The sequence below is a fragment of the Paramacrobiotus metropolitanus genome, unplaced genomic scaffold (genome assembly GCF_019649055.1).
Source record: "Paramacrobiotus metropolitanus isolate TYO unplaced genomic scaffold, Prichtersi_v1.0 Parri_scaffold0000018, whole genome shotgun sequence".
In the NCBI taxonomy this organism is placed as follows: Eukaryota; Metazoa; Tardigrada; class Eutardigrada; order Parachela; family Macrobiotidae; genus Paramacrobiotus; species Paramacrobiotus metropolitanus.
In genome coordinates this window covers 779,186-803,154 of record NW_026570238.1, presented here as the reverse complement: position 1 = coordinate 803,154, position 23,969 = coordinate 779,186, and the positions used below count along the sequence as shown (strand labels likewise).

The following is a 23,969-nucleotide window of genomic DNA, read 5'->3' as shown; positions in this document are numbered from 1 at the left end:
AGGATCGGTCCATAATGAGACTGTTACACCTGAATGCATTTAAACTTTTTGGAATTTTGATACCCTCATAACTTCGCAACCGGATGTTGCGCGCGCAAACGGTTTTCTCACCTAGGTAAACAATTCTTCTGGCTACAAAATACCATAAAGCAATGCAAAAAAGGTTTTGGGAGCGCGCAGCAGCGAAACTTCCCCTGGATGTTCACGATCTTGGTGCTATGTACCGGGCCAAATCCCTTAAAAGCAAAACATATGCCTTATGGAAAGCAACAGAAAAAGGGTAGCAATTCGTCAAGCAAGTTAAAAGTATAATCATAAAAAGAAAACACTGACAGTATCGGTTTCAGGATCAATAAAAAAATTTACACCACAGATTTGAGGTAGTCTTTAATTTCTGCTGTTGATAGCAAGCGGAATCCATCCTTGGCGGTTGCGATTCCCACTTCAATGTTGCTTTCCGTCATCTGGCCATCGAAGCTTTCTTTCAGGGTGAGTAAAGCGGTGTGAACTGCATCCTCGATGACCATGTCGTCAGAAAACCTATAATAATCACAAAAAGCTAGAATAATCACAATTTTCGTAAAGCCGAATAGGTACAGTAATTACAAAAAGTCAGATTCCTTAACAAACCTTTTTTCAAGAAACGTTTTAGCGTTGATATAGTTTTTTCCCATCGCCGTCGCTTTCCACGCAAAATATGACCCGGACGGATCAACTTGGAACAAATAAGGGCGATTATTGTCCCAGGAAGCAATTAACAACGAGACCCCGAACGGTCTCACTCCACTGCGACAGAAACAAAATTCAAGCTCACTCACTGCGACAGAAACAATTCCCTCACTGAGGAGTTATTGCTATATATCTATATCACACATGAATGATACAAGAACATGCGACTTATGCATTTTAGCCTACAACTTACAGGACTTACTCTTTTCGAAGACAAATAAAATATATATTCCAGAAAACACAGCCCACAAATTTATCACTTACTACTTAAGAAAAGTTATGGTATACGAGTTAAAATTTTAAATCTACAGGAATACTTCCGAATTTTGATACCGTGTAACGATCAGCACATATTTAGAACGTTCTCAACAATAAAACTTTTCGCACTCAAATCTTCAGAAACTCCGAAATTGCCCGAAAAGAAAGGAATTAAAATCACCCGTCCTGACCTTACCCCGATTGTGTATACTCCTGCATAACCGCAGCGACTCGCTGTACTAGTTGAACAGTGGGTGCGTTCTCTTGATACATCATCTTGTATTCCTGTGCGATCTTTCGGGCTTTTTTTACCAAGAGCCTAGAGCGAAATTCCGTTTCATATGGACGTTACAGGCAACATAAAAATCGAATACATACCGGAAATCTGGACCCATACCAGAATAAACCATTCCGATGTTTTTGGTTATCGCCTCGACTTTCACAACAGTTTCTTCTTCGAACAACTGATTCTTCTGCTTTTTCTCCGTGGCCACAACAACGCCATCAGCAGCTGTAGAACAAAATAATTAATTATTCACTGTTCACCGTTCAAATGATGCAAATACAAAGAGTCCACGTTCATAAATACACCATGCTCGAACCTCGGATGCCAACGGTGGGTGCTCCAGCGGCGACAGCTGCCAAGGCATACTCTATCTGGACCAGCTTTCCCGATGGACTGAATGTGGTCAGGGAGAAACTGTACTGCCCTCCTTCAGCCATATAAACGAGATCTAAGATCACCTGCTAAATAACGGCTTCTAAAAAAGGGTTTGCTAAAAAAGTTACACGAAATTTTGAAATGTTTTGAAAAGTCCGACAAGGATTCACGTCTGGTTTTGCTAAGTACTTTTAAATGATGAATTGATGCATATTTATATTCCAGTGCGCTGATTGTATGACTTCGCAGTTTCCAGTACCGTAGTCGCAGTCTGTTGTAGGTAGTACTAGTAGACCAGAGTATGGTTCAGTTGTCATTTCCACTTCCATTCCCACGGCTTACGTCTGTTTTTTAACTTTGCTAAGCAAAGACTGCAAACTGCAAAGTTAAAACGTTTTAAGAGCAAAGTTTGCTCTTAATTTTCGAAGGTGATGATGAATCTTCTCGTTTTGTTTCGGTTCTTGCAGTCTTTCTGTTACGCTAAACAAATTATCGCAAACAAATCAGCAAATACTGTAGTCTGTAATCCTTAATCAGCGCATGCATCTCGTTTTGTTGGGGATTTGGAGGAGGTCCATTTTTCAAGTATTATTGTTAGGCTTGCCGCTTGCGGATTGCCTTGTGGGTCGTAATCGGGGCCCGTGGTTTGTGACTGTGGTAAAGTCAGGTAGATCCTAAATCTTTGTGACTTTCCTTGGCGCGAGCGCTCAGTTATATCAGAATTAACGGGGAACCTGGGACGTTCCGACGTTGTCAAGATGTCGATGATTTTGCAACCAATCACCGCACGGCTCTTAGGAGCCGCAGTTCCTTTTCGTTCCACTGTTCGCGAATTTAAAGGAAACAAGCACTGGCTTATTAAATGGCGAGAACTTCGCAGGAAAAAATTCGTCAAGGTTAGTTTATTCCCCCTCGGTGAGCATGTGTAAAAAGTATTAGTAAGTACGCGGGTATTATAATCCCATTTTGTAGTTTTATCATTTTTTTAGTAATTACTAATTAGCTAATGTTAATGTCACTACAGTGCGTATTTATGTTTAAATAGGTATCGTGCCTTTACTTTAAATTCACTAATGAATATTTTCCATGGTTTGTTTGTTTGTAATATATTTGAATTTGCGTGGATATATTCCGTTTACTCCGCTGTTGGATGTTTAGTCCAATTTTGACTTAGTTATGCTTTTTTGTGATTTCGCCAGATTGAGCTACCGGACTACGATTTGATGCGAAAAGAAATGCACGGCCACCTAACTCCCAGTGAAGTGCGTGCCAAATTCAAAAAAGAAGGCATGGCTCCCACCCGCCCGTACAATGAAAGACCAATTCTTATTCAGACGACAGGTACTTTATTATGGTCTTAAATTAATATGGGTTGGGGTTGTGGTTCAGTCGCCGTCCATCTGTGACGAATGTTTTGGTTTATCCAGCTTTTTTGTTTTTTGTTGACTAATTAGGGTCACGGTTTTTAATTACAATTTACATAATTTTTGGGCTGACATACGATTTAAGCTTTCACATAAAGTAGCAAACGAATATCGAACAGTCAGCGGCTTACTTTGTACTCAGTTTTACTATCTTGCAGAAACCATTTTTGAACCCTTTCTCCCTCCCGAAGGCGATGGACGCCTGTCAACTTTGTCTAAAGAAGGAGCAAAACAGCGGTTCGAAGAAGCTGGAAAGAAAACCCGGAGTATGTGGCACCTTCGTAAGCTTAGGCGCTACGATGAGGAATTTGATAGTGGAGACTTTGCTGGGAAAGCTCAGGATTTGTACATCGACGCGCATCATAAATTGGCTGAGTGAGCGACTGATTGCGTTCGACATTCTCATAAACTGTGATGATGCATAGCCTGCCGAGTGCTGCGTTGCAGTGAATACATACCTGTTTCAGGGGTAAATTGGACGAACTGCATGACCTGGTGACAGAATCTGGATTTTCGGTAAGTTCGTGAATTTGCGGCCAATGTCCCTTCGAGTTATTGTCTATAGTATACTTCTGTCCGCATTTACCACGTTTTGTGTTAGTACCTATTACCTACCTTGTAAGGATACATGAAACTTTCAACTACATTGGGCTTTGACGGAATTGGTGTTCGTCGTGCATTTCGCATGGGTATGGAACTTGCGGCGCGATTTAATGTTATAAGCCGCTTTTTTCGTCTACAAAACTGTACAGTTTCGACCTTTGGCCGGTAAGTTAGGGTTTCTTAATGCTTCGCTTTATGTTAGGATATGGTTGATGGAATGGAGAATAAGACAGTTCGCTGGAAATGGCATGAAACTTTAGAGCTTCCTCGGATTATGCATATTCGGGTTGCTCCGGTGATCGATAAAACAAATTTGTTTGCCCAAATAACAGTTCGGATTCATGGAAGACAGGTAGGTGAATTTTTGGAATCGTGCGGTCCTTTAAATGTTCTTTGTGCTTGTAATCTTCCGAAATTTAAATTAATTGTATGACTGGAACCTGACGATGTCGTTACCTATACAGTCTTTGGGAATCTACGACCGGTTTGGGCGTTTGATGTATGGCAGCCAAAATTTAGTGAAGAACGTTCTTGAATATGTTGTCTTTGAGAAGCACGTATCTGATCCCTATGGTACATGGAGGATACATTCGAAAATCGTGCCTTCCTGGGCACCACCTCGTGATCCGATTTTGCGTACTTTCCGAAAACCGGAATTGATTGCGCCTTCTGAGTCTTACTTGGAAAAAGAGAAAAAGAAGCAAGAAATTGAAGATATTAAAGATGACGACGATCCTAAGCATGCCTCAGAATCCACCGCTGCCTCTGAAGGGAAATTGGCTACGGCATGAAAAGGCTGTGTGCGTTTTTTAACACTGTTTCGTCACCAGTTTTTTTATGGGGCGGATATGATGCCAGTGTCAGCCCGTTTCGACCGTCAATAACGCTTCCTTTCTTTGTGTCAATTAAATTCAGTAGTGTTTCGTCATGCTGTATTGGAAGTCCACACAATCTAACGACTTTTCGCAGGCAGCCATACAGAAAGCGAATTTTCAATTCATGTATCCTTAAAAAACAAAACCTACAAAAGCTGCGCGCTCTATCCCGTCGCAGTACTTGTTTACTGTGAGTCTGTGACCTCACCATCAGCAGGGAAAGTTTCGACAAATCAGTCCGCATAGTACTGTACTCAATAGAGCTTTGAAGAAGTTCTGCACTTTTTCTGCACTTACCGTCCTTGCTGTATGCCGTATGAGAAACGTGCTCTTCGCATGTTTTTAGTTTTTACTGGATTCGGTTTTTACTTGTGCAGTAACGTTAGTACCCCCTGCATCTGTACGGTCTGTACTCTCTACCTTGTGTTAAAAAAAGTGCAGCATTACATGTACTTATTAATAATAATATTAAAAATAAGTACAACATAATTATTATATTTCTGCAAGTTGTAACTGGGTGCGATACGACGGAAGGCTGAATGTGGTCACAACAGAGCATTTATTTGCGTCATGAGAACCAAAATTTTACACAAATTCCAAAGTGATTAATATTACTGTAATCACTTTGCAAATCCTCTATAAATCACGAAAAAAGGGCCAGAAAAACTGAATGTGGTTGGTGTCGCGGACTCCCTTTATTTCACCTGAGGTACAATCTAAATTTGTATTAAGTAATAGAAAGCATCAACATTTTTTACAACATCAAAATTTCATTAAACTTTTCTGCTCCTTCCATCGTTCCCATAACCGACGCCGCGTTGCCGCGCTGAATCTCCAGTGACAATCTTTGGCGTAAAAATTCATGAGAACGGGCTTCCCCCGTGTGTTGCTCGAGCCGTTTGCCCAGTGCTTTGATGATGGCGATAGCGGATGGCCCCAAGGGCCCCTTGTTTCGAAAGCTATCGGTGCAAAGATGTATCTGCCACTTAGATACAAATAAAGCCGGGATTTCTTTTCTTCCGCTTCCAACGCCGCTGCACCTGCGTTAGCTGCCATAGACTTGACGTGGGAAGGCGCAACCGTGTCGACACAAGTGACGTCCCATGCCAAGCACATCCCTCTCTGCCAGGCGAAGGTTGTGCAGCCATCAGGACCTCGTTCGGGTCCGACCGGACCGTATCGACGCATCTGTTGTTTTGCATACAGCCACCTCGTGCGGTTGAGCAACCACGCGTTCGCCAAAAATCTGGCTGGCTTCAGGATCACGAACTGAAACCAAAATGCCTTTGCAGGCTTTGCTTTTCACTTTTCAGATTTTAACGTAAACCAGAAAGGATCGAGAAATTAAATTAATACGGCACTACTACGGCCTTAACTTGCAGATCTGAAGTTAGCAAGCAACCTGGCATATTTGTAATTTGCGGACAAAGCTGATCGTGGATGTGTACAAAATCTCAGAATATTCATTTGCGAGTGCGATCTAACGACGACCAGATGAGATAATAATGTTGCTAGCATTACGATGATCACTAACGCACGTTACGCACCTGTGGCTCCTGTCCCGATTGACTGTGTCAAAACATTGTTTTGAGTTCACAGTGGAATGGCGAATTTTTCCGCGAATCGATTGTTCCACTTGCTTCGTTCTGTTAGCAGTAATTTGCTCATCTCAGGAGCAGGACAGCGGACGGTATTAGAGCCGCGCTCCCATGGATGCAGATATGTCTCTGCAAAGATGGGCAGACCCAGGGAGACTGATCCACATTTCGACGAAGTAAATATTAACCAGTACAGCAAGAATGATCCTGTCCTTTCCTTGCGAACATACATGTGGGGTAATGCGCAGACCGGTGCTGTTGGTGTAGCGGAGTATCCGCGGCCAAAAATCAATGCAAGGAAGCCACCCGTTTTACGCAAGCATCATCCAATACGGCTGCCGTTCTGTGAACTGACGAGAATTCGCTTCAAGCAAGTCAGTTGTGGATATGGATTTACTCTGTTTCTTACGAGCATACCCGATATGCAGAATAATTCAGTGTATGTTACGGGACTCAATACGGATTCCCAGCTGGGATTCCATCCAAAAATGAACAAGGACCGGTCGATGAAAACTGTTCTGGCGCCTATTCCGCTGGATCTCCCACTGAGAAACCGTAAAGCGAAAGTTTTACAGGTAGCCGCTGGACGTGCGCATTCTGTGATCCTGACGGAAGAGGGATGTTTTGCGTTAGGGAATAACGCTTATGGTAAGATTGCTGATTGCAGCACACCGTCGTGTGTTGCTGACGAGTCTCGTCAAGTGATTGCTATGATTATTTTTACAAATCATGTGGAATGACCGGTGCTAAATGGATATTGTCCAATTACAGAAGTACAACTATTGCTTCACTTATTGTTCTACGTTTCTGCCGTGGTGCCTGAACTAAAAGGGAATCCCTTTCTATACTGACGATCACTTACAGAATACATGTAACATATCTATTCGCATTTCGTACTTACCGTGCTGTACTTCGTAGGTCAGTGTGGCCGAAAAATTGTCGAAAAAGAAAATTACGCCAATAACTCCCGAATACACCGTGTCCAAGACCTTCCCGGCGACGTGATAAAAATTCATTGCAGCCAGGATACGAGTTACTTCCTAACCGCCAGCGGGCAGGTGTATAGTTGTGGCTGGGGTGCAGATGGACAGACCGGAAATGGGACCTATGACACCACAAGCGTGCCAGTGCGAGCCGTGGGTGATATCGCCGGAGAGAGAATTGTGCATCTCTCATCCGCTGCGGACTGCGTTCTGGCTTTGAACGACAAAGGCCAAGTTTTCGGTTGGGGTAATTCAGAGTACCAGCAACTGTCAACAGTGACGCGAGAGCCGCAAACGCCGTATCCGCAGTATTTACCATTTGATAAAGAACTTGGCCAAATCAAAAACGTTTCCGCTGGTGGAACTGTTTGTGGACTCATAAACGCACAGGGTCAAGCTTTTGTATGGGGCTTTGGTCTGCTGGGAAAAGGACCAGAAATTCAGAATGCTGACTTTCCGTCTCCGATGCCAATGGGGCTTTTTGAAGCAGCAGAATTCGATGAAAAAAATCCATTAAAAAGCATACATTGTGGAATGATGCATCACGCGATTATTTCGGAACGAGGAGATCTCTACACATGGGGCGCTAATGATTTTGGACAGCTTGGATTAGATCACTGTGGTAGAGATATTCAGTATCATCCTTTAAGGGTAAACATCTCCGCAAGAGTCCAACAGATTAGTTTAGGCGTCGATCATTCTGGCGCTATTTGTCGGGCTAATATCTGATATGTTTAAGGTTGTTTAATCTTTTGGATTCTTTTAATGATGAGACGGTATATAGTCAACCGGTAAAACCCAATAACAGACCGTGTTTCACACATTTTCAACAGCCATCGAATTCTCTGGTCACCTTCTCACGAAGAGATTTGTTAATAAATAATTCTACTGCCGTTAACGCCATTATTTTAGCCATTCGAAGACAGTACGGCTGAGTTTTAGAAGATCCGGCTAGTTTTTGAAATTCTCTAGTATGTATCAAATGAGATTCTCCCACGAAAAACCTGGGATGAATGGTTGGCACCACCATGGAGACATTGCCGATGTCAGATGATCCGTGCAATCCGGGATCGGGTCCATAAACGAGATCTAAACAAGAATCTGACATCAGTTTGTACACAACCATAACAAGTTAGCATACCGGAAAACAATTAAGTGGTATTTTTGGAGATAAACTGCGTCAACCTTAGCGACATTAATTATTATGATCTAATATCGTATGAAACAGGTTGCAGAACAATTTATTAGAGGATGTAAAAATAATCAAAGAATGTGGATTACTTTCTGCTTGAGCGAAATCACCGAAAGTGGATGCCATCGTCCTGTTTGATCGTAGGGGCAGATACGGTTTGGGATCCCAGGATAAGACCATGCGGCATCCTAAAACTTCGAGTCTTGCAACTGTTCAGTTCGAAATTTGTCGATGGCAACTTTAGGCAAGATTTCACATTTTAAAAATTAATGGTATTGTATTGACAACTTGACAGTCTGATACCAATGCCGCACGTACAGTATCACACCCGGGACGGTGCACCGTAGTCCGTACTGAATGGTCAAGATATACAGTACATACGAATTACGAAGACTACGTAGTACACTTTTATATAATTTTCCCACCACAACGTCCAAATTCGAACTGCGTGTACGTGCTTATAATAACGTGACGATCAAGGATACCTGCAAATTAAGTAGACTACGGACGCACCTGTTGCTTCGGCGGCGCATTCAAAACACTGGATCAATTTCGATTTGAGAATAGCCATATCCTCCATGTTCTGGCAGCGCATATAATACTGTGATTCAGAATGATCAGGTATCACGTTTGGGACAGTACCACCCTTCGCGATAATGGCATGCGCCTTAAATTATCGGGAAACAGATAAACTTAGGTAAAACCCGCTTTCACAGTGATAAAAACTGTTTACTCTCCAGTCCGGCTTCATTTGTTGTCGTGATAAACTGACAGCATTGTACGCCGATATTGCGGCATCTAATGCGTTAACTCCTTCCCAAGGCTGGCACGATGCATGCGTAGCCCTGCCGAAAAATTCGACTGTGCACTATAAAGTTAAAACAACTGTTACAAATCATTTTTCATTCAGTCCTGCCAACGGTAGTGATGACTGGGAAACTTACACGCTCAATTCCCAGAGTGATACAGTGCAAGACATCATGCGGAAATGGATGGGCCATCATGACGAAATCAATATCGCGAAAACACCCGAAATTGATCAAGTCAATCTTTCCACCTCCCCCTTCTTCCGCAGGACATCCCAGAACTACAACCTAACCAGTAAGACGAACTCTTAATGAAGATATTTCGAAAACCGAAGAAAAAAGCAATCCGACTGTTTACGTCAGCAGGCAGTAAGACATGCAAAAATGAGTACTTGCTACATATGAAAATAAATGTAAGTACCTTTCCCGGAAATTTCGTCTGGCTATTCGAGAGCAAAACGTCCCGTACAGCACAACCAGCAGCGATGCCGACTTCTGTATAATATAAAGTGATTATCGTTATGAGATATGAAAAAAAAGATGCAACAACAAGAAACTAACTTGTCGGCACCCATAAATGGCTCCAATCACGACAATTAACTGCCGAGTGATCAGATCAAGAAATCAGCAAAGAATATGGACAAGTGTAAGCATAAAAAGAGAAGAACATTAAGCTGTAAGAACAATTTAGACTACTTAAAATGTTAAACTATTGTCTACCGGCAATGAGATTATGTCCGCATGCATGGCCGATTTCCGGCAGAGCATCGTATTCGCAGAGAATTGCAATAACCGGATGGGACCCTACGACGTAATCCGAAGTAGCAATTTCTGCACGGAAAGCGGTAGGTACTCCAGCGTATGCTTTTTCAACAACGAAGCCCTCTTTCGAGAGGAAATCTGTCAGCAGTGCGTGAGCGAAGTGTTCGTCATATTGAGTTTCCGGGTGCGCCCAAATCAGCTGGCTCAGATTATTAAATTCTTCCTTATTCTTCGCCAAGGATTCGGATATCATTTGAGCAAACAAAGAAGCTTCCATGGTTTGTCACAGTTTTGAGAGCGATCGAAGGCCGAATACTTTCCATTCCATTCAATCAACTTCCTGCCAGCAGAGATACGGTACCGACCGTGCTCACACGTACCTATAACTAATCGAAAAAAGAAATTAACTTTCAATTTCAACAGCAAAATATATTGATTCCAGAATCCCAACTCAAAAACAAGCTCGAATACATCTACTCGTCACACCTCGAGCGTCGTCGAGTGCCACTGTACTGTTACTGTGTACAATAATAACAATATTTATACTGGTATAAATCGTTAGAAAATCCTGATGCTGATGTTGATCTGCTGACCTGTCGAAAATTGATAACAATATTTATACTGGTATAAATCGTTAGAAAATCCTGATGCGGATAAAAATTGCGATCGGATAATGTATTGTGTACTGTAAGTAATTAACCATAAGTAATGTTAAGTACTGGTAATCTGCGAGCTACGACTACGGTAATTTAGAATCTATCGCTATTCTGCTAATTGTATTTATTTCCGGCTGATTGTTAATTGTTAAATTACTAAAATATTTTCACTTCAGCGGTCAGTGTCAATATCACACTTATTAATATGCAACATCAGTTGCTTACTGTATTGCTGACCGAAAAGACATACGTATACAACATAAAAAGCATAAAACGGTGATTTTATCCGGAAACGAAAAACAGCAACGTTGGTTAGCGTACCTGTGTGCAAAGAAGCATCACTGCTTTGTCAAATATTTTTACTTTTTGAATGTTATAGGGTGAATGAATGAATATCAGTGAGAGAATAATAACTAAGATTAAATTTATAATAATTACGAAGCCCCGGCTTTGCACCTCAAAATTAAATTGAGCAGCTTCTTTACTGGCTTTTTTTCATCTAGACGACAAGACGATCGAGAACGCAAAACGGATCGTTTGTTTACTAAAATACAGTACAGTACAGTACATTTTTACATTGGAAGTGATTTGTTGTCGAACCACATGCACGTATTACTGAATCACTTCAAGGCTTTTCACGTCAATAATTAAGAAGAAAGCATTAACTTGTAAGAAGAACGATTATTACTCGTAACTCTGCCACCTTTCGCACTTCCGGAATAAGCCATGCTGTCCGGTGCCAGCGCTCGCAGTACAGTTAGCACCGGCAATTACAATTAGCACCTTTCTCTTATCCGGACATAAGTGTTGAAATTCGAATAATCGAGATTAAAATAATTAAAAATAATTTTAAAATTACCTATATATATAAATGCACAGGTGTCGGGTAATGTGGTACTTAGAATTAATACCAATTGTAAAATAATTCGTACTTGAGTCACTTGCGTGATGTGTGCCACGGATGAGACAAAAATTACTTATTAAATCATATCATTCAGATTCATTCTATACGATAGAAGTACTATACGTACGACGCTGAAATTATTTTAACGATAAAGTACGTACTGTACTAGTACTGTAAACAAAACAACTCAACTGTTACAAGGTTCCATCTGACTAAATCTCGAACTAGGGAATGCGTACTAAAACTCTTTGAAACTTCAAAAATTTCTTGTTCAAACGTGCTTGCCCTTGCAGTTTATGATTCTGATGCAAGGAGCTAACTTGGCCTTCTCCTGTTGCTGATAGACTAAAGCCTGAAAATGATGCAGCATTTCTTCGTTGTTCATCAAATCTGCGTCTAATCATCTGATGCGTAAAAATGTTTGCGAAGTCTATGCATCGATGGAATGCTGTTAATGTCGTTGGAACCGATCAAGTTATTCGGCGCGGTCTCGTAGTGGATAAGGAAGAGCTTGGATTGGTTGTCGATTTCGGGATCCGTGGAAAGTCTCCTGAAGTGATCCCGTTCAGAAGCGTGTACAGGAGCAACGAGCCTACCTCGGACGATTCTGACCAGCCGACGGACATTGGCGGAACTGTTTGGGTTTTGCTCAAATTGTCCCCTAAGCATCCATGGACGTGGTACCAAAGCAAACATTTGGCGGGTATTAATAAGGGCTTCATACTAGCGGAAATAACTATTGGTCCTGATGTTGTTGTGGATACCGTTCTGTGCAGCCGAACATGCACGAACCCAATCGCAGGCAACAGCGTGCGGAGCAATGTTTTCCTCAAGGAAAGGGTGCCAGTTCCTCATGGCTGTGCGTTCAGTCCGGCATTGGAAAATTCCTGGAATAAGCGATTTAGGCGCACCTATCCTATCGGTATTGCGGATGAATATTTCCAGTTTCTTATATTACGTTCGGACAAAGAGCCAGATGACATCGCAATTGTAAGTTTTCTGATTAAAGTTAAACACACTAGTTAGTTTTGCATCTAACTGGAAGTCACAAGCGAGCATGGAACCATACTGGGCCTTTTTCCAGCGATTCATTTTTAGTAATCGCTTATGGAAAATATCGTTTTTCACGTAACGCGAGTTGCTGCGATAAATGTTTGCTTTCAGCTCTCTGATTACCGTATGTTTATTTTGGGCATCACAATTCTTTCTTCCCGTTCTGGCGCATGCCTTCAGCTGTGATCATTTGAATTTTCGAAGATCGCAGATCTGATGATACTCTTCTTTTTTTGGAAATAATTGTCGTAATTTTATATGCAGAACAGTACGTGCGTAATTGCATAATTTATAAGTTCATAATGTGCTGCCTTCTTAGTTGATCCTAGCTTGACTTGATGATAAAAAGCGTTTTGTGAAAACGTTCTGTGAAAACAAGATGCAACCACTGATTGCGGGATTGACGTGCAAGTCAGTCTGGCTAGGGTAGTCATGGAGTTTCGTTTTAAGCTGACCCTAGTCACAGTGAAAATACGTCTTGAACCTGACTTGGTATCTTTAAAAGTTTAAATCAGAACTTGCCGTTACATATAATGCAAGCTGGCTTTGCTATACATACAGGAGGCGATCCTGCGAGAAGGCATACCGACCGGAATTCAAGCGCCGGTGGAAACCGTTCAGCCACGCGGCATCAAGAGACCACATGATGGAATTAGCGATGATGAAACACCCTCGGTGGTTGAGGAATGTTCCCTGAAGGACATTCCGGTGGATGTTCTTGGGATTGTGTTCTCATTTATGAGCGCAAAACAGCAGACTAGAGTTGGTCGCGTATGCCGCGCTTGGAATTCTGCGCTTCTGTCAGCAGAATGTGCGCGACTTCTCAAGATCAACCTGAATTACTACGAAGGAACGCACTATGACAACTACCTGCTTGCATCGTCGTTCTATCACTGCATGAAACCGTCGACGCACTACCTGGTTCTCGTTGGTAAAAAGTGCTACGAACTCCGTGGTGCTATGCGCTTGCTGAAAGAATTGTATGCATTCGTCTCCTCGACGTTGATCACTATCATCTTTGGCAGGATGGAGATGCGGGAAAATGATTCGGTTTTCGATACGCAGCTGAAACTTTTCTCGGAAGTTCCAGCACTATGCAAACGAGTCATCTTCAAGAACATCATATTGAGGTTTATTTTCGGTGCAGATCGAGAATCTTTATGGGATGCACAAATGCCGTACCGAGATTTGCGCGTTGCGTTCGGCGCTTTCAGTGCAGTTTCCCCGGCAGAAGCTATGGATGTCCTGGAACGAGCCGCTGAAAGCTTTGCTGATCCAAAGCACCAGAATGCTTTGGACCGTGTATCGAAGTGGATTCGGTACTGCGATACGGGCAATCCGTATGCTGCTCAAGATATACAACGATCTCACCAAAATGATATAGTTTCTGTAAGTTTAAAAATTCATTTATAACGTTGTTTGACGAGCGGTTGCCATGAATATAGGTTAGATGACCTTATTTTTACCATCCATATTTTTTTAGGTGTTAAAGGTCTGGCAAAGGGGAGACGCCAGGTTTGGTCCTACTGCTTCCTGGAAAGATGTTCAAGCCGCAAGACTCGATGCGAATCTGCTGACCTTGCGCAACTGCACAATTACCGCTCTGGTCTGCCTTGAGAGAAGTATGTTCGATTATCCCGTCGATGAACTGGTGGATGCCAACACAAGTAGCGATGATAGCACAGATGAGACGGAAAGCAGTTATGGAAATGATGACGAGAGTAGCAGTGAAGAGTGATATACTGGAGTTTAATAAAATTTTGTTCCTGTGTTTATGTTAAGATTACTCCAACTTGTTAATGCCATTGTTATCAGAATGTGATTCGAATCTTGCATAAATCTGATGCGGAGAACCAGAGATAAAAACGTTTTTTTTGCTTTCTGTTCGTCTTTGCTGGAATACGTTTTTACTGGAGTTGATAGTATAGAAAGTTCGTGTCTGTGTTATACTATAATTTGTTCGGATCAAAGTTAAAGGTTTTCTGTAAAATTAAAGTTTTCGATATCTTTGCCCAAAAATGCACTGCGAGTGGCCAAAAATTCTGCTTTAGCACGTAACATATCATTCGAATTCCGAAATAAGTGCAACGTGGTCATGGCCAGCGATGCTGCAGCGCTCAAAGTTTTGTCGAAAGCTTCTTCCGTGCGCGCCATTTCCCGAAACTCTTCGGTGTGGATCATGATTGCTTTTCCGATAGCATAACACGGATGGATCGAAGGTATGGCAGCGGAGACGCAACCCATATCCGTAGACCCGTAAAAATCACTTGGTTTACTACTGAATAATATTCCTTCGCCCGCGGCATAGTGCTGGAACAGGTCGCACAGAACCTCGTTGTGCAGTATGCCACAAACCGGCGGAAGCGTATTTTTTACATCCACGCTGCATCCAGCGGCTTCCGCTCCCGCTTCGCAGCAGCGGGTCACCTTTTCGGTCAAGACGTGCAGATCAGCCTGCTTCTGGGCTCGAACAAGAAAACTCAGTTTAGCAAATTCCGGAATAGCATTGGGAGTTGTGCCGCCGTGGGCTATGGTGCAACCAATGCGATGGTCGTGCGGAATTTGTTGCCGCAGCAAAGAGAAATGGTTATATGCGGCTATAGCACCGTCCAACGCATTTTTGCCATCCCATGGGCCACATGAAGCATGAGCGGATTTTCCATAAAACTCTACTTGCAGCTGTCAAAGATATAATTTTACTTTAATAATATTCAGTAATGTACCATAATTATATATTAATATTCAATATACTGCCCTCGTGCTATAGCTATGCTCACTTCCACATAAATGCGGTCATGCACAATTATAATTAACGCTCAGCTAATGTATAGAGTGTAGTGCGCTGTTAAACTTTCAAAGTCAATAGGACACTTTGGTTTAAACGACTAAACGTTAATAAACTGTATTCAAAAATTTTCTGTTTCCCAAAGTTTACTTACATCATTAATGCCCAGGGCCAACGGTTTCAAGTCGTTTGAGGGGAAAGGATGCACCATCATCGCACACTCCACACCAGCAAATGCACTTTTTTTCAACATTCGCAATTTCCCCACTCCTCCTTCTTCCGCAGGAGTACCGAGGATTACTACCTGAAAGCATGCAAATCACAAGTACGTATAACGCTTAATTTCGTACAAATACCAAACTGTTGGTGTAGATTGCTTTTGTATTATGGGCTATATCTTTCATCATTTTTGTTCAGAGTTTCCGAATACACGTGCACGTGTAGTGAAAAAATACGTTTCTCACACAATATTTTAAGTACACATTGTGCTATACCTTGCCATTAACTTCCGGATGGTCATTGGTATTATCTGATTTCAGCAAGCGTTTTAACACTAACGCTGCAGCGATGCCGGCCGTCGCGATGAGATTGTGTCCGCAGGCATGTCCAATAACCGGAAGTGCGTCATATTCACAGATTATTCCCACGGTATGATGGATTCGAGGATTGAAATTTTTGCTGGAACATTCCGCACGAAATGCTGTACTTATACCCCCAAATTTCGCCTCCACCTGGAAATTGTGAGTTTCCAGCACAGAAGTTAATAAATCATGAGCAAAAAACTCTTCGTACAAAGTTTCTGGATGATCCCAGATTTGGGTGCTGATATGGCGGAGTAGGTTACGGTGGGCCGCTAATTCTTCACGAACTAAGGCTTGGAACATTCTACTTTGTACTTCAACAATTTTCATATAATTCGAAAGTAGCTCCAAAATCCATGCACTGTACGAAATTAATTTTTTAAGGAATTGATGAAAATTTCCAGTGGTTTCACCCAAAAACTATAAAAACAAACGACAAAAATGTGTACATACTCGGCTGCAGTACATCTAAGCTAGGCTAAGTGCACCTAATGTTTGGCATAAATTATCTCCAAATACGCCTTTTATTTCTCAATATGTTGACACCTTTACAGTCACAGTTTAAAGGCTCATCGCTCACCATCAGTAAATATGGTAAGTCTGTAAGTACGCCAGCTGCTGTATTAAAGCCCGCATTCTACTAGGACCAGCCACCAAGTTGTTCGATTGCGCACTAAACTTTTTTGCTTCGTTGATACCGGTAATCAATTAGTAGTTGATTTCGCCAAACGTTGTGCACTTTGAACCTGCAGGCGTTTCAATGATAACGAAAATGTTCGCTTATGGTTTCAAGGCGCTTCGAACAGTACTCGTAGTCTAAATTTTTGCTGCATCCAATTTTTTGCGCAGTGAACCAATTAAAAAATTTTTTGTCATAACACAATAATCAAAACTTTTCATCTGTAATCGAATATAAAATAAATCTCAAATAAAACAATCACAATTACCAAAATCATTTCAAACCAAGAGTCATAAATAGCAAGCATCACTAACACGTGTGGCAAAACATTATCCAGTAAAGCTTTTCTTCTTTTGTTCGAACTCCAATTTCGCCTTGTCGCGTAGCTCTTTGCTTTGGTACAGCTCAATGGCAGTGAAAGCCATAGCCTTGGCCGCGTTTAAAATGTACGGCTGGGCTTGTGGACTTCCGGCCTGCTTTGCCATGTCTTTGGTGTGAATAAGATACTGCTGTCCAATGAAGACACACGGGTGAATGCTGGGCACCGTAATGGACACGTTACCCATGTCGGTCGAACCGTAAAATCCCGGAACATTTTCCGGGAATTCCATCCCTAAACAATTAACACTCACACAATTTTCCATTACTGAAAGCAGGTACTTTCCTACCTTCTGCAGCAGCATATTTCTTATAAAGAGCAGACATTGTGGAATTATGCAGCATTCCTGTGTATGGTCGTCCTTCCCATTCGATTTCCATGGTACATCCTAAAACGAATAACAAAAAGGCAATACATATTACATAGTATCACGATCACTGCTGCCCGAAACCGAATCAGATAAGCTTCAAGGTCAACAACTTATGTAGCCATAAAAACGATAAAACTGGAGCTTTACAGTTTACGCCCAGTCAGCTTCAGTAATCTCGCGATAGTGAACGCTGCGCTGTGAAATCTGAGCAATAAAATGTTCTTACCCGTAGCTTTAGCAGCAGCATTAAATATATCCATCAACCGGGTTTTGAGCACTTGCATATCAGCCGCATTTTGCGTTCGCATATAATAGTGTGATACTGTCAAATCCGGAATGATATTCGGCTTCGCACCACCGTTCAGAATGACGGCATGCACGCGCCAATTGGGTTTCATCTGCTGTCGAAACAACGATACGTCCTGATACGCGGCAACTGCAGCATCCAGAGCGTTAATGCCTTCCCAAGGTCCGCAGGAAGCATGCGCCGCTTTCCCGTGATACTTCACGTAACACTTTAAAACAAAAACCGGCGCACAAATTATTATTCTGCCGAATTCTAAGCAAACAGCATCGGTATAGTGCCTTTTAATCATTACATACACACAAATAAAACTAAAGTATCGATGTATTTCGCAAGATGAGCAAAAAGGGCCCGTCCGAATAACCAAATCAAGCGATAGAAGCCGACAATGCTTCTACCGTTCGTGGCATTCAGTTGCTCAAACACTTACGCGTTCTATTCCGAGGATAATCGGTTCCAAATCGTTCCAGGGGAATGGATGCACCATCATGGCAAAATCAATGTCATCGAATGCAGAAGCTCGGATAAGATCCACTTTACCGCCACCGCCCTCTTCAGCTGGACACCCCAACACCACCAGCTACAATACAAACTGCATGAACCGGGAATAAGATTGTGCGGGGAGAACCACGATTTGCTGTTCGTTCAGTTCGCGTTCACCAAATCTTACGAAAAATAAATTCGAAGCAAAGCACAATTAACGTCAGGCAGCAACGATAAATCAAATAAGACCACTAATATTAACTACGGGAGCAACAGTGTCACATTTCAATGGTCACATTATATCTAATAATAAATAATTATAATTATATGCCTTTGTAATCAAATTTTATAATACTGTAACTTGTAATTGCTCGTAGTAGTACTGTATCTACTACTTAGCTACTACGATATTAGTAATACTTACGCGTCCTTCCACAGAACCAGCGTCCGACTGATTTCTTAAAATATCTTGCAAGGCGAGACCAGCGGCAATACCTGATTCTGTTAATACCAATAAAAATATCCGTCGTACATTTCTTCTGGAGAAAGCTCACTGCACAAGAAGACAAACCTGCAATAAGGTTGTGCCCGCATGCATGTCCAATTTCCGGTAGTGCATCATACTCGCACAGTACCGCGATAGTTGCATGCAGCGACGGATCATACTTCGCACTCTGGAATTCAGCTCGAAATGCTGTATCCAGTTCCTTGTACTTTCTAGTAACGGTGAACTTCTCCTTCTCCAGAAAATCCGTGAGAAGCTGGTGCGCTTTGTACTCTTTGTAAAGGAGTTCGGGATTGTTCCATAGTTCCTGACTAATGTCGTTCAAAGCGTTTTCGTAGCGTTTCACGACAGCATCAATTTGTTTCTGAAATACAGCCATGCTGGCGATCTTCTCTGCAACAGTAAAACAGAATTTAAGACATGGATCGAGATTTTACCCATAACAAAACGAGATCGAGATTTTTTCTGCATAACAAAACGACCGTCACGAATAGAAATTAAGCTGATTTCTCATTAACCAGGACTGCAGAGACACGAATACACGTACCAAAGTTCGGAATATCTATAAGAGTGAAATGGTATAAGTTTATAACCGTAAAAGTGTAAGCACGTTCTGGGAAGTGCATCCAATTCCACGCTGATGTCAAAGCTCTATTTAATCACTTCTATAGGGTACTTACTTTGAAAGCAACGATTCCCTGTTCGAACTTTGAAACCCAGAACAATCAAATCGTCCGATTTACGATCCCCATCCACATTTCACTTGCAGCTTCGAGGTAAGAACTATCACAGCTGTAGCGGTATTTCTCCGTGGAAGCGCCGGGCCGAACTTCTACCAAGGGGATAAACGATAACATCAGCAGCCACTTGACCACTTCCGTGGCTTCGTACGCTCGGTGTGGTTAGCACGCACCAGGTAGCGATTATTATTGATGATAAGTGCCTAAGTCATAAAAACAAAACACTTCACAAAGACGATAAATGTAACTTACCTAATGGCTAATTTAATCTTTCAGCAAATATATATCGTAGGATTAGGGCACTTTTTTGATCCTTTTTTTGGCAGAACAACCCGTTACAACCATGATAGTGTTACGTTTAGGTTGTTGGTGCGCGTTGGAGGATCAGCATAACGTTGAAGTAAAAATGCTTTGTCCGCTACAGGTGGCGATTTCAGAAAAACCTTCAATACGAGTCAATATTAGTCAGTGCCACGGTCAGTTTCTACTGGCTAGCAGCAGCTCCTACTGCTATACAGCCTATGCCTGCTAGTTTTGCGATAAACTTATGGTTGTTATGATCTTATCGTTACTGACTTTTGAACTTCAGAACTTATCCCACACAGCGTAACATTCGCGAAAGGAATTATGGGCGACGCGAAGGATTCGCAGGGAAGCAATGGAATATTGAGCTCTTCTAACATGTGGCTAGCATCGGGAGCTTGTTTGGGTTTCGCGCTTGGCTGGATTCTGCGGGGAAGAACCGGGTCGTCTGTATTTCGGAAAATCCGTACAGTTGCGAATTATGCAGCTGCGCATGGAAATGTGAGTTTCTTTCTTTGATAACGATAGCTGTACGCCTGTACCTTGCTTTCCAATGGCCAACTGTGCGTGATAATAGTTGTTGTTCAGGTGCCGCAAACTAAACTCGTCCTGGTGGCTCGTGGCGATCTGGATATGTCAAGAGGAAAATTAGCAGCTCATTGCGCCCACGCCGCAGTTGGGGCCGTGGAAAATTTTAACGCTGATCGTGCGATTTTACAGCTATGGCTGAGTACCGGACAAGCTAAAGTGGTGCTGCGAGGACGTGATGCCAAACATTTGAACGATATCGAAGCTACTTGCAAGGCCAGCGGGTTAAATGCATTTTTGGTGCACGACGCTGGTCGTACGGAACTGGCAGCGGGAACGTCCACTGTCTTGGCTGTCGGACCAGCAGAAGTGCAGAAGATCGACACCGTTACTCGATCCCTGAAACTGCTATGAACAGACGGTATATTATTGGTGCGCGGCTTGTACCTGCTTTTTTTGTGAATTTTTTGTGAAAACTACATAAGACTGTATTAAACTTAAGAAATATGTGAGAATGCCGAATTGTACCCGGCTTGGCTACTCAATAAACAATCAATCAATCAATATCTAAAAATCAATTTTAAAAGTTTGACTAAACTACTAGTAATTCATTGTTAGTGAGTGGTTTCTTTGCTAAAAATCTCGGTTTCCAGTGGGAGACGGTTTTGGTAGGGCTTGTTGGTTTTTGTTTGTTGTTACCTTGGAGAAATTTGTTGTTTTGTAATACGAGCAGTCCTCCTAGCATGACGTATATGCGTGAGTAAGATTAATTGCACTGCGACAACTGAATTTGGATACTTTTTAGCTTGTTGGCAAAATGAAGCCCGAGCTGACTGACTGGATCATTATCCATGTTTCCATTGTCCGTACGCCAAAACAGGCGAAATCCGAAGATCTTGTTCTGGAACGCCTATTAGAAGACGCCGAAGCCAATCTGCAGTGGAAGCACTACTATCTGGAAGAGCGCGTGCGTCTTCTTCCCGAAGGCTTATGGTTTATGAAAAAGACTTTGTATCGTCGACTGCAGATTGTGGCCGCATATCTACATGCTTTAAAGAGTCGTCGATTACAAGATGGAAAGTCAACGCATTGTATTCCTGTTACTTTAATGGTGGAATTGCTTCTGAAACCCGTCAGACCCGTAGATTTTGGAGATATTGATAATGTTTTGCGGGCGACGGCAGTGCCCTTTTCTCCGGAACTGCGATTCGATAGCATGCGAAGGGACGTCATTCGTATCATGTCCTATGGAGAACTGAAGGCGCTGCGAGTGTTGATAAAAATGCACATCCGTACGCCGATCCTGAGGCCCAGTCGAGCGGTTGGAAATGGTGAGAGCGATTATGACAGCGACGAAGACATCGTCAAAGGATCGGAGAAATGGATCGAAAAACAGATGAGAATTGAAGATACGGATGGAAACAAACTGTTGAATTCGGGCCGGTCGACGATTGCGCATATTGAGGTAATGCTAGTGAAACCAGTTTTGTTTTCAAGATGACCGTACTTTATAACTGTTTTTTTATTTTTTTCGAAATGCAGTACCTAAGTATTCCCAGCCTTGGACAAATTTTTTGCGTTGCTGTTTTTATGACATTCGTACTTATTATTAAAATCACATCTGTGCTTTTATTTACTTGTCATCATGTGTTTTCTCTTTCCGTATTTGACCTTGTTCATCATTATTGGCGCTGGGACGATGATTTTTAATCAGGCAATTTGCGACAGTTTTAGGTTAACAGAGAAATAAAATGTGCTTGTGAGCTTAGACTAATTGTGATATTCCATATTAATGAAAGCTTACTAATTAAGAAATACTTACTCCCGTTTTCATGGATATGTTCCGACTTTTTGAAAAACGTTACGGTTACATACTATACTGAGTTTAGAACGTTGACAATTTACAAGGTTTCTTAGAACAGCTTCAAGTTTCAGAACGCATGCGTTTGTGTTGCCAGTCGCGGTCCGTGTGGTGGTAGATCTGGGCGCACTCTCTGGAGCTGCAAAATTATTAATTAATTAAAACTTAAGTTAGTCAATTTACATTGTACATAAGCTGACCGTGAGTTATTTCGACCGCACGCTAACATTATCATATTGTAATTTAGCTAGAAGTATAGCTGAACTCGTTCGACGCGTACCACTCCTCCAAGACGTGCTAAGCAATGAGCCACAGCCGATGGGTCTTTGCGCTCTTGAAGATCGATTGTCTGAAACAGATCTGTTCCAGGAACACCAATCTGGACGCACGCTTCCGTAAACAGTCCAATATTTTCTCGTTGTTTAGCCGGCTGATCGCTTGGTTTGTACTTCGTCATCAGGTCCGGCCGAATCCTTTGCATGAAGCTGAACAATTACAACGCAACATTGCACCAAAAACCCAAAAATGATGCAAAGAATTCTCGAATTTAATTTTAATTACTTATACTGCATGTACCAACAAAACGTCGAACGAGGCTTCTAAATTTTCATCAGGGCCTGATGAGGTAATACTGGTAGAGTAGTAATAGTAATGTACTTTTAAATAAACGAACGTTTGCTAAATGCTAATAATGCCAGCTTTTGTTAGGGTTATATTTAGAACCTAAATGGAGCCTATGAAAATCGTGTATCGTATAATTGAATCGTAGCCAGTAAATCGTAATCGACATACTGGTCGCAGTCCATATAGGTATAACTAACAAAAACCGCTAATGGTAAGCACGAAAACAGCTAAAGCGTCTGATTCCGGTATCTAACAGTGCTCCAGTTCCAAATGGAACACTACATACGGTGCATTACTGAAAGGTCACAGACCAAACCGTTCGAAATTATCGTTATTAAAGTATTAGCAAATTGTCAATCCAGTACAAAAAAGTGACTGCATGACACGCTAAACACTACACCCGTGTTACCATGAATATGTGGCTGTCAGTTTTTCCTGATAAATTTGCTGTTAAACATCTTCTGCCGGATGTGATTCCGCTACTTACCGGCACAAAACATTTCCATCTCGCAGAATATCATCAAAATTCCCTTGCGGAACTGGTTCGCCTAGGATACTAAAGACCCACTGCAAGGCAGTCTGTTCGTCTTCGTGATTTCTTTGCGGTCCGAACTATAACAAAGCATGCAGCATTTATAGTTGTTTGATATGAAAGGTTTGTTTTAATTGCACACGTACTCTAGAATTTTCTGACGCAGCATGTACATTGCGCATATATTAGTACACTGCCCATTAAAAATGACATTATATGATTTGGCAACTTACCCCACGACCCATGTTTATCCTGCAGTATTACGATGCAATATTATCGTCAAGCAGCAGACAGTCAGACAACTTAAACCTGCAAATGACCAAAGCGTTAGGCATATGGATCAGCAAATCCAAAATTTATCTGTTTTATATTGTCGTTACAGAGGGTCAACGATACGTAACACAGCTACCTATACTGTTATGAATCACGATTTAGATATGTACATATAAGCACAAAGATTAATTATTGTTCATTCGCTTACCGGCTAATATTATTATACGATGTTCTGCAAATATCTAACGTAATAGGCATGCACAGCTTATATTCCCGGTCCAAACAGTGCCGAGTTGTTGCGACTAAAAGACGCTAGTGTACTAGTGTCGCTGGCAAAACCAAAAACAAAAAATGTTGTCGAAGTGCAAATGTCTGAATCAGTCAACTGATGATTGCGATGGTGATACTTCATGAGTAACGATTTTGAATTAGTAATGTGTAAAACCAAAGTGTATTCATGAATAATTATGCTTCCGGCACTGAGGATGCAACCGCTCCAATCCGCTGCACCGCACATA

General features: G+C 41.9%; 9 protein-coding genes across 17 annotated transcripts; 4 read left to right on the top strand and 5 right to left on the bottom strand.

Annotated features, from left to right (window-relative positions):
- Nucleotides 1-193: 193 nt before the first annotated feature.
- LOC129585626 (proteasome subunit alpha type-2-like) lies at nucleotides 194-1,861 on the bottom strand. The gene is made up of 5 exons (XM_055478376.1): nucleotides 1,590-1,861; nucleotides 1,366-1,498; nucleotides 1,184-1,306; nucleotides 631-786; nucleotides 194-540 (listed from the first exon to the last, which is right to left on the bottom strand). Exons 1-5 carry the CDS (start codon nucleotides 1,708-1,710, stop codon nucleotides 363-365), a joined length of 711 nt encoding a protein of 236 aa, XP_055334351.1. The 5' UTR covers nucleotides 1,711-1,861; the 3' UTR covers nucleotides 194-362.
- A 99-nt stretch (nucleotides 1,862-1,960) lies between these two features.
- Nucleotides 1,961-4,738, top strand: LOC129585625 (probable 39S ribosomal protein L45, mitochondrial). Its single transcript, XM_055478375.1, has 6 exons — nucleotides 1,961-2,544; nucleotides 2,848-2,989; nucleotides 3,231-3,447; nucleotides 3,540-3,588; nucleotides 3,878-4,027; nucleotides 4,140-4,738. Exons 1-6 carry the CDS (start codon nucleotides 2,407-2,409, stop codon nucleotides 4,464-4,466), a joined length of 1,023 nt encoding a protein of 340 aa, XP_055334350.1. The 5' UTR covers nucleotides 1,961-2,406; the 3' UTR covers nucleotides 4,467-4,738.
- A 1,064-nt stretch (nucleotides 4,739-5,802) lies between these two features.
- On the top strand, nucleotides 5,803-8,123 carry LOC129585972 (RCC1-like G exchanging factor-like protein). Its single transcript, XM_055478931.1, has 2 exons — nucleotides 5,803-6,796; nucleotides 7,067-8,123. The coding sequence occupies exons 1-2, from the start codon at nucleotides 6,154-6,156 to the stop codon at nucleotides 7,858-7,860; spliced, it is 1,437 nt and encodes a 478-aa protein (XP_055334906.1). The 5' UTR covers nucleotides 5,803-6,153; the 3' UTR covers nucleotides 7,861-8,123.
- Nucleotides 7,106-11,056, bottom strand: LOC129585975 (peptidase M20 domain-containing protein 2-like). 5 transcript variants are annotated; one of them, XM_055478934.1, is made up of 9 exons: nucleotides 10,869-11,056; nucleotides 9,850-10,277; nucleotides 9,691-9,729; nucleotides 9,551-9,624; nucleotides 9,268-9,417; nucleotides 9,057-9,191; nucleotides 8,837-8,990; nucleotides 8,413-8,511; nucleotides 7,106-8,220 (listed from the first exon to the last, which is right to left on the bottom strand). In XM_055478934.1, the coding sequence occupies exons 2-9, from the start codon at nucleotides 10,166-10,168 to the stop codon at nucleotides 7,958-7,960; spliced, it is 1,233 nt and encodes a 410-aa protein (XP_055334909.1). In that variant the 5' UTR covers nucleotides 10,169-10,277; nucleotides 10,869-11,056; the 3' UTR covers nucleotides 7,106-7,957. The 5 variants fall into 5 exon arrangements, with proteins under 5 accessions (XP_055334909.1, XP_055334912.1, XP_055334908.1 ...); XM_055478937.1 differs by having other exon boundaries at nucleotides 9,850-10,271; XM_055478933.1 differs by lacking the exon at nucleotides 10,869-11,056 and adding an exon at nucleotides 10,378-10,476.
- Nucleotides 9,103-14,534, top strand: LOC129585971 (uncharacterized). Of its 2 annotated transcripts, XM_055478930.1 has the most exons (4): nucleotides 9,103-9,424; nucleotides 11,745-12,441; nucleotides 13,066-13,893; nucleotides 13,988-14,534. In XM_055478930.1, the coding sequence occupies exons 2-4, from the start codon at nucleotides 11,869-11,871 to the stop codon at nucleotides 14,240-14,242; spliced, it is 1,656 nt and encodes a 551-aa protein (XP_055334905.1). In that variant the 5' UTR covers nucleotides 9,103-9,424; nucleotides 11,745-11,868; the 3' UTR covers nucleotides 14,243-14,534. The 2 variants fall into 2 exon arrangements, with proteins under 2 accessions (XP_055334905.1, XP_055334904.1); XM_055478929.1 differs by lacking the exon at nucleotides 9,103-9,424 and having other exon boundaries at nucleotides 11,564-12,441.
- Nucleotides 14,286-16,403, bottom strand: LOC129585974 (xaa-Arg dipeptidase-like). Its single transcript, XM_055478932.1, has 3 exons — nucleotides 15,784-16,403; nucleotides 15,444-15,593; nucleotides 14,286-15,183 (listed from the first exon to the last, which is right to left on the bottom strand). The coding sequence occupies exons 1-3, from the start codon at nucleotides 16,198-16,200 to the stop codon at nucleotides 14,476-14,478; spliced, it is 1,275 nt and encodes a 424-aa protein (XP_055334907.1). The 5' UTR covers nucleotides 16,201-16,403; the 3' UTR covers nucleotides 14,286-14,475.
- Nucleotides 16,404-16,668: 265 nt separating this feature from the next.
- On the bottom strand, nucleotides 16,669-19,747 carry LOC129585765 (xaa-Arg dipeptidase-like). 3 transcript variants are annotated; one of them, XM_055478599.1, is made up of 8 exons: nucleotides 19,583-19,747; nucleotides 19,271-19,422; nucleotides 18,657-18,983; nucleotides 18,510-18,586; nucleotides 18,033-18,182; nucleotides 17,525-17,813; nucleotides 17,218-17,316; nucleotides 16,671-17,162 (listed from the first exon to the last, which is right to left on the bottom strand). In XM_055478599.1, the coding sequence occupies exons 3-8, from the start codon at nucleotides 18,967-18,969 to the stop codon at nucleotides 16,879-16,881; spliced, it is 1,212 nt and encodes a 403-aa protein (XP_055334574.1). In that variant the 5' UTR covers nucleotides 18,970-18,983; nucleotides 19,271-19,422; nucleotides 19,583-19,747; the 3' UTR covers nucleotides 16,671-16,878. The 3 variants fall into 3 exon arrangements, with proteins under 3 accessions (XP_055334573.1, XP_055334574.1, XP_055334575.1); XM_055478598.1 differs by lacking the exon at nucleotides 19,583-19,747 and having other exon boundaries at nucleotides 16,669-17,162; nucleotides 19,138-19,276; XM_055478600.1 differs by having other exon boundaries at nucleotides 19,271-19,593.
- On the top strand, nucleotides 19,594-21,105 carry LOC129585766 (peptidyl-tRNA hydrolase 2, mitochondrial-like). Of its 2 annotated transcripts, none has more exons than XM_055478603.1 (4): nucleotides 19,594-19,806; nucleotides 19,920-20,134; nucleotides 20,222-20,593; nucleotides 20,967-21,104. In XM_055478603.1, exons 1-3 carry the CDS (start codon nucleotides 19,674-19,676, stop codon nucleotides 20,573-20,575), a joined length of 702 nt encoding a protein of 233 aa, XP_055334578.1. In that variant the 5' UTR covers nucleotides 19,594-19,673; the 3' UTR covers nucleotides 20,576-20,593; nucleotides 20,967-21,104. The 2 variants fall into 2 exon arrangements, with proteins under 2 accessions (XP_055334578.1, XP_055334577.1); XM_055478602.1 differs by having other exon boundaries at nucleotides 19,599-19,806; nucleotides 20,222-20,582; nucleotides 20,967-21,105.
- Nucleotides 21,106-21,851: 746 nt separating this feature from the next.
- On the bottom strand, nucleotides 21,852-23,886 carry LOC129585767 (myophilin-like). Its single transcript, XM_055478604.1, has 5 exons — nucleotides 23,660-23,886; nucleotides 23,412-23,487; nucleotides 23,134-23,258; nucleotides 22,303-22,507; nucleotides 21,852-22,161 (listed from the first exon to the last, which is right to left on the bottom strand). The coding sequence occupies exons 2-5, from the start codon at nucleotides 23,421-23,423 to the stop codon at nucleotides 22,093-22,095; spliced, it is 411 nt and encodes a 136-aa protein (XP_055334579.1). The 5' UTR covers nucleotides 23,424-23,487; nucleotides 23,660-23,886; the 3' UTR covers nucleotides 21,852-22,092.
- Between the last annotated feature and the right edge of the window lie 83 nt (nucleotides 23,887-23,969).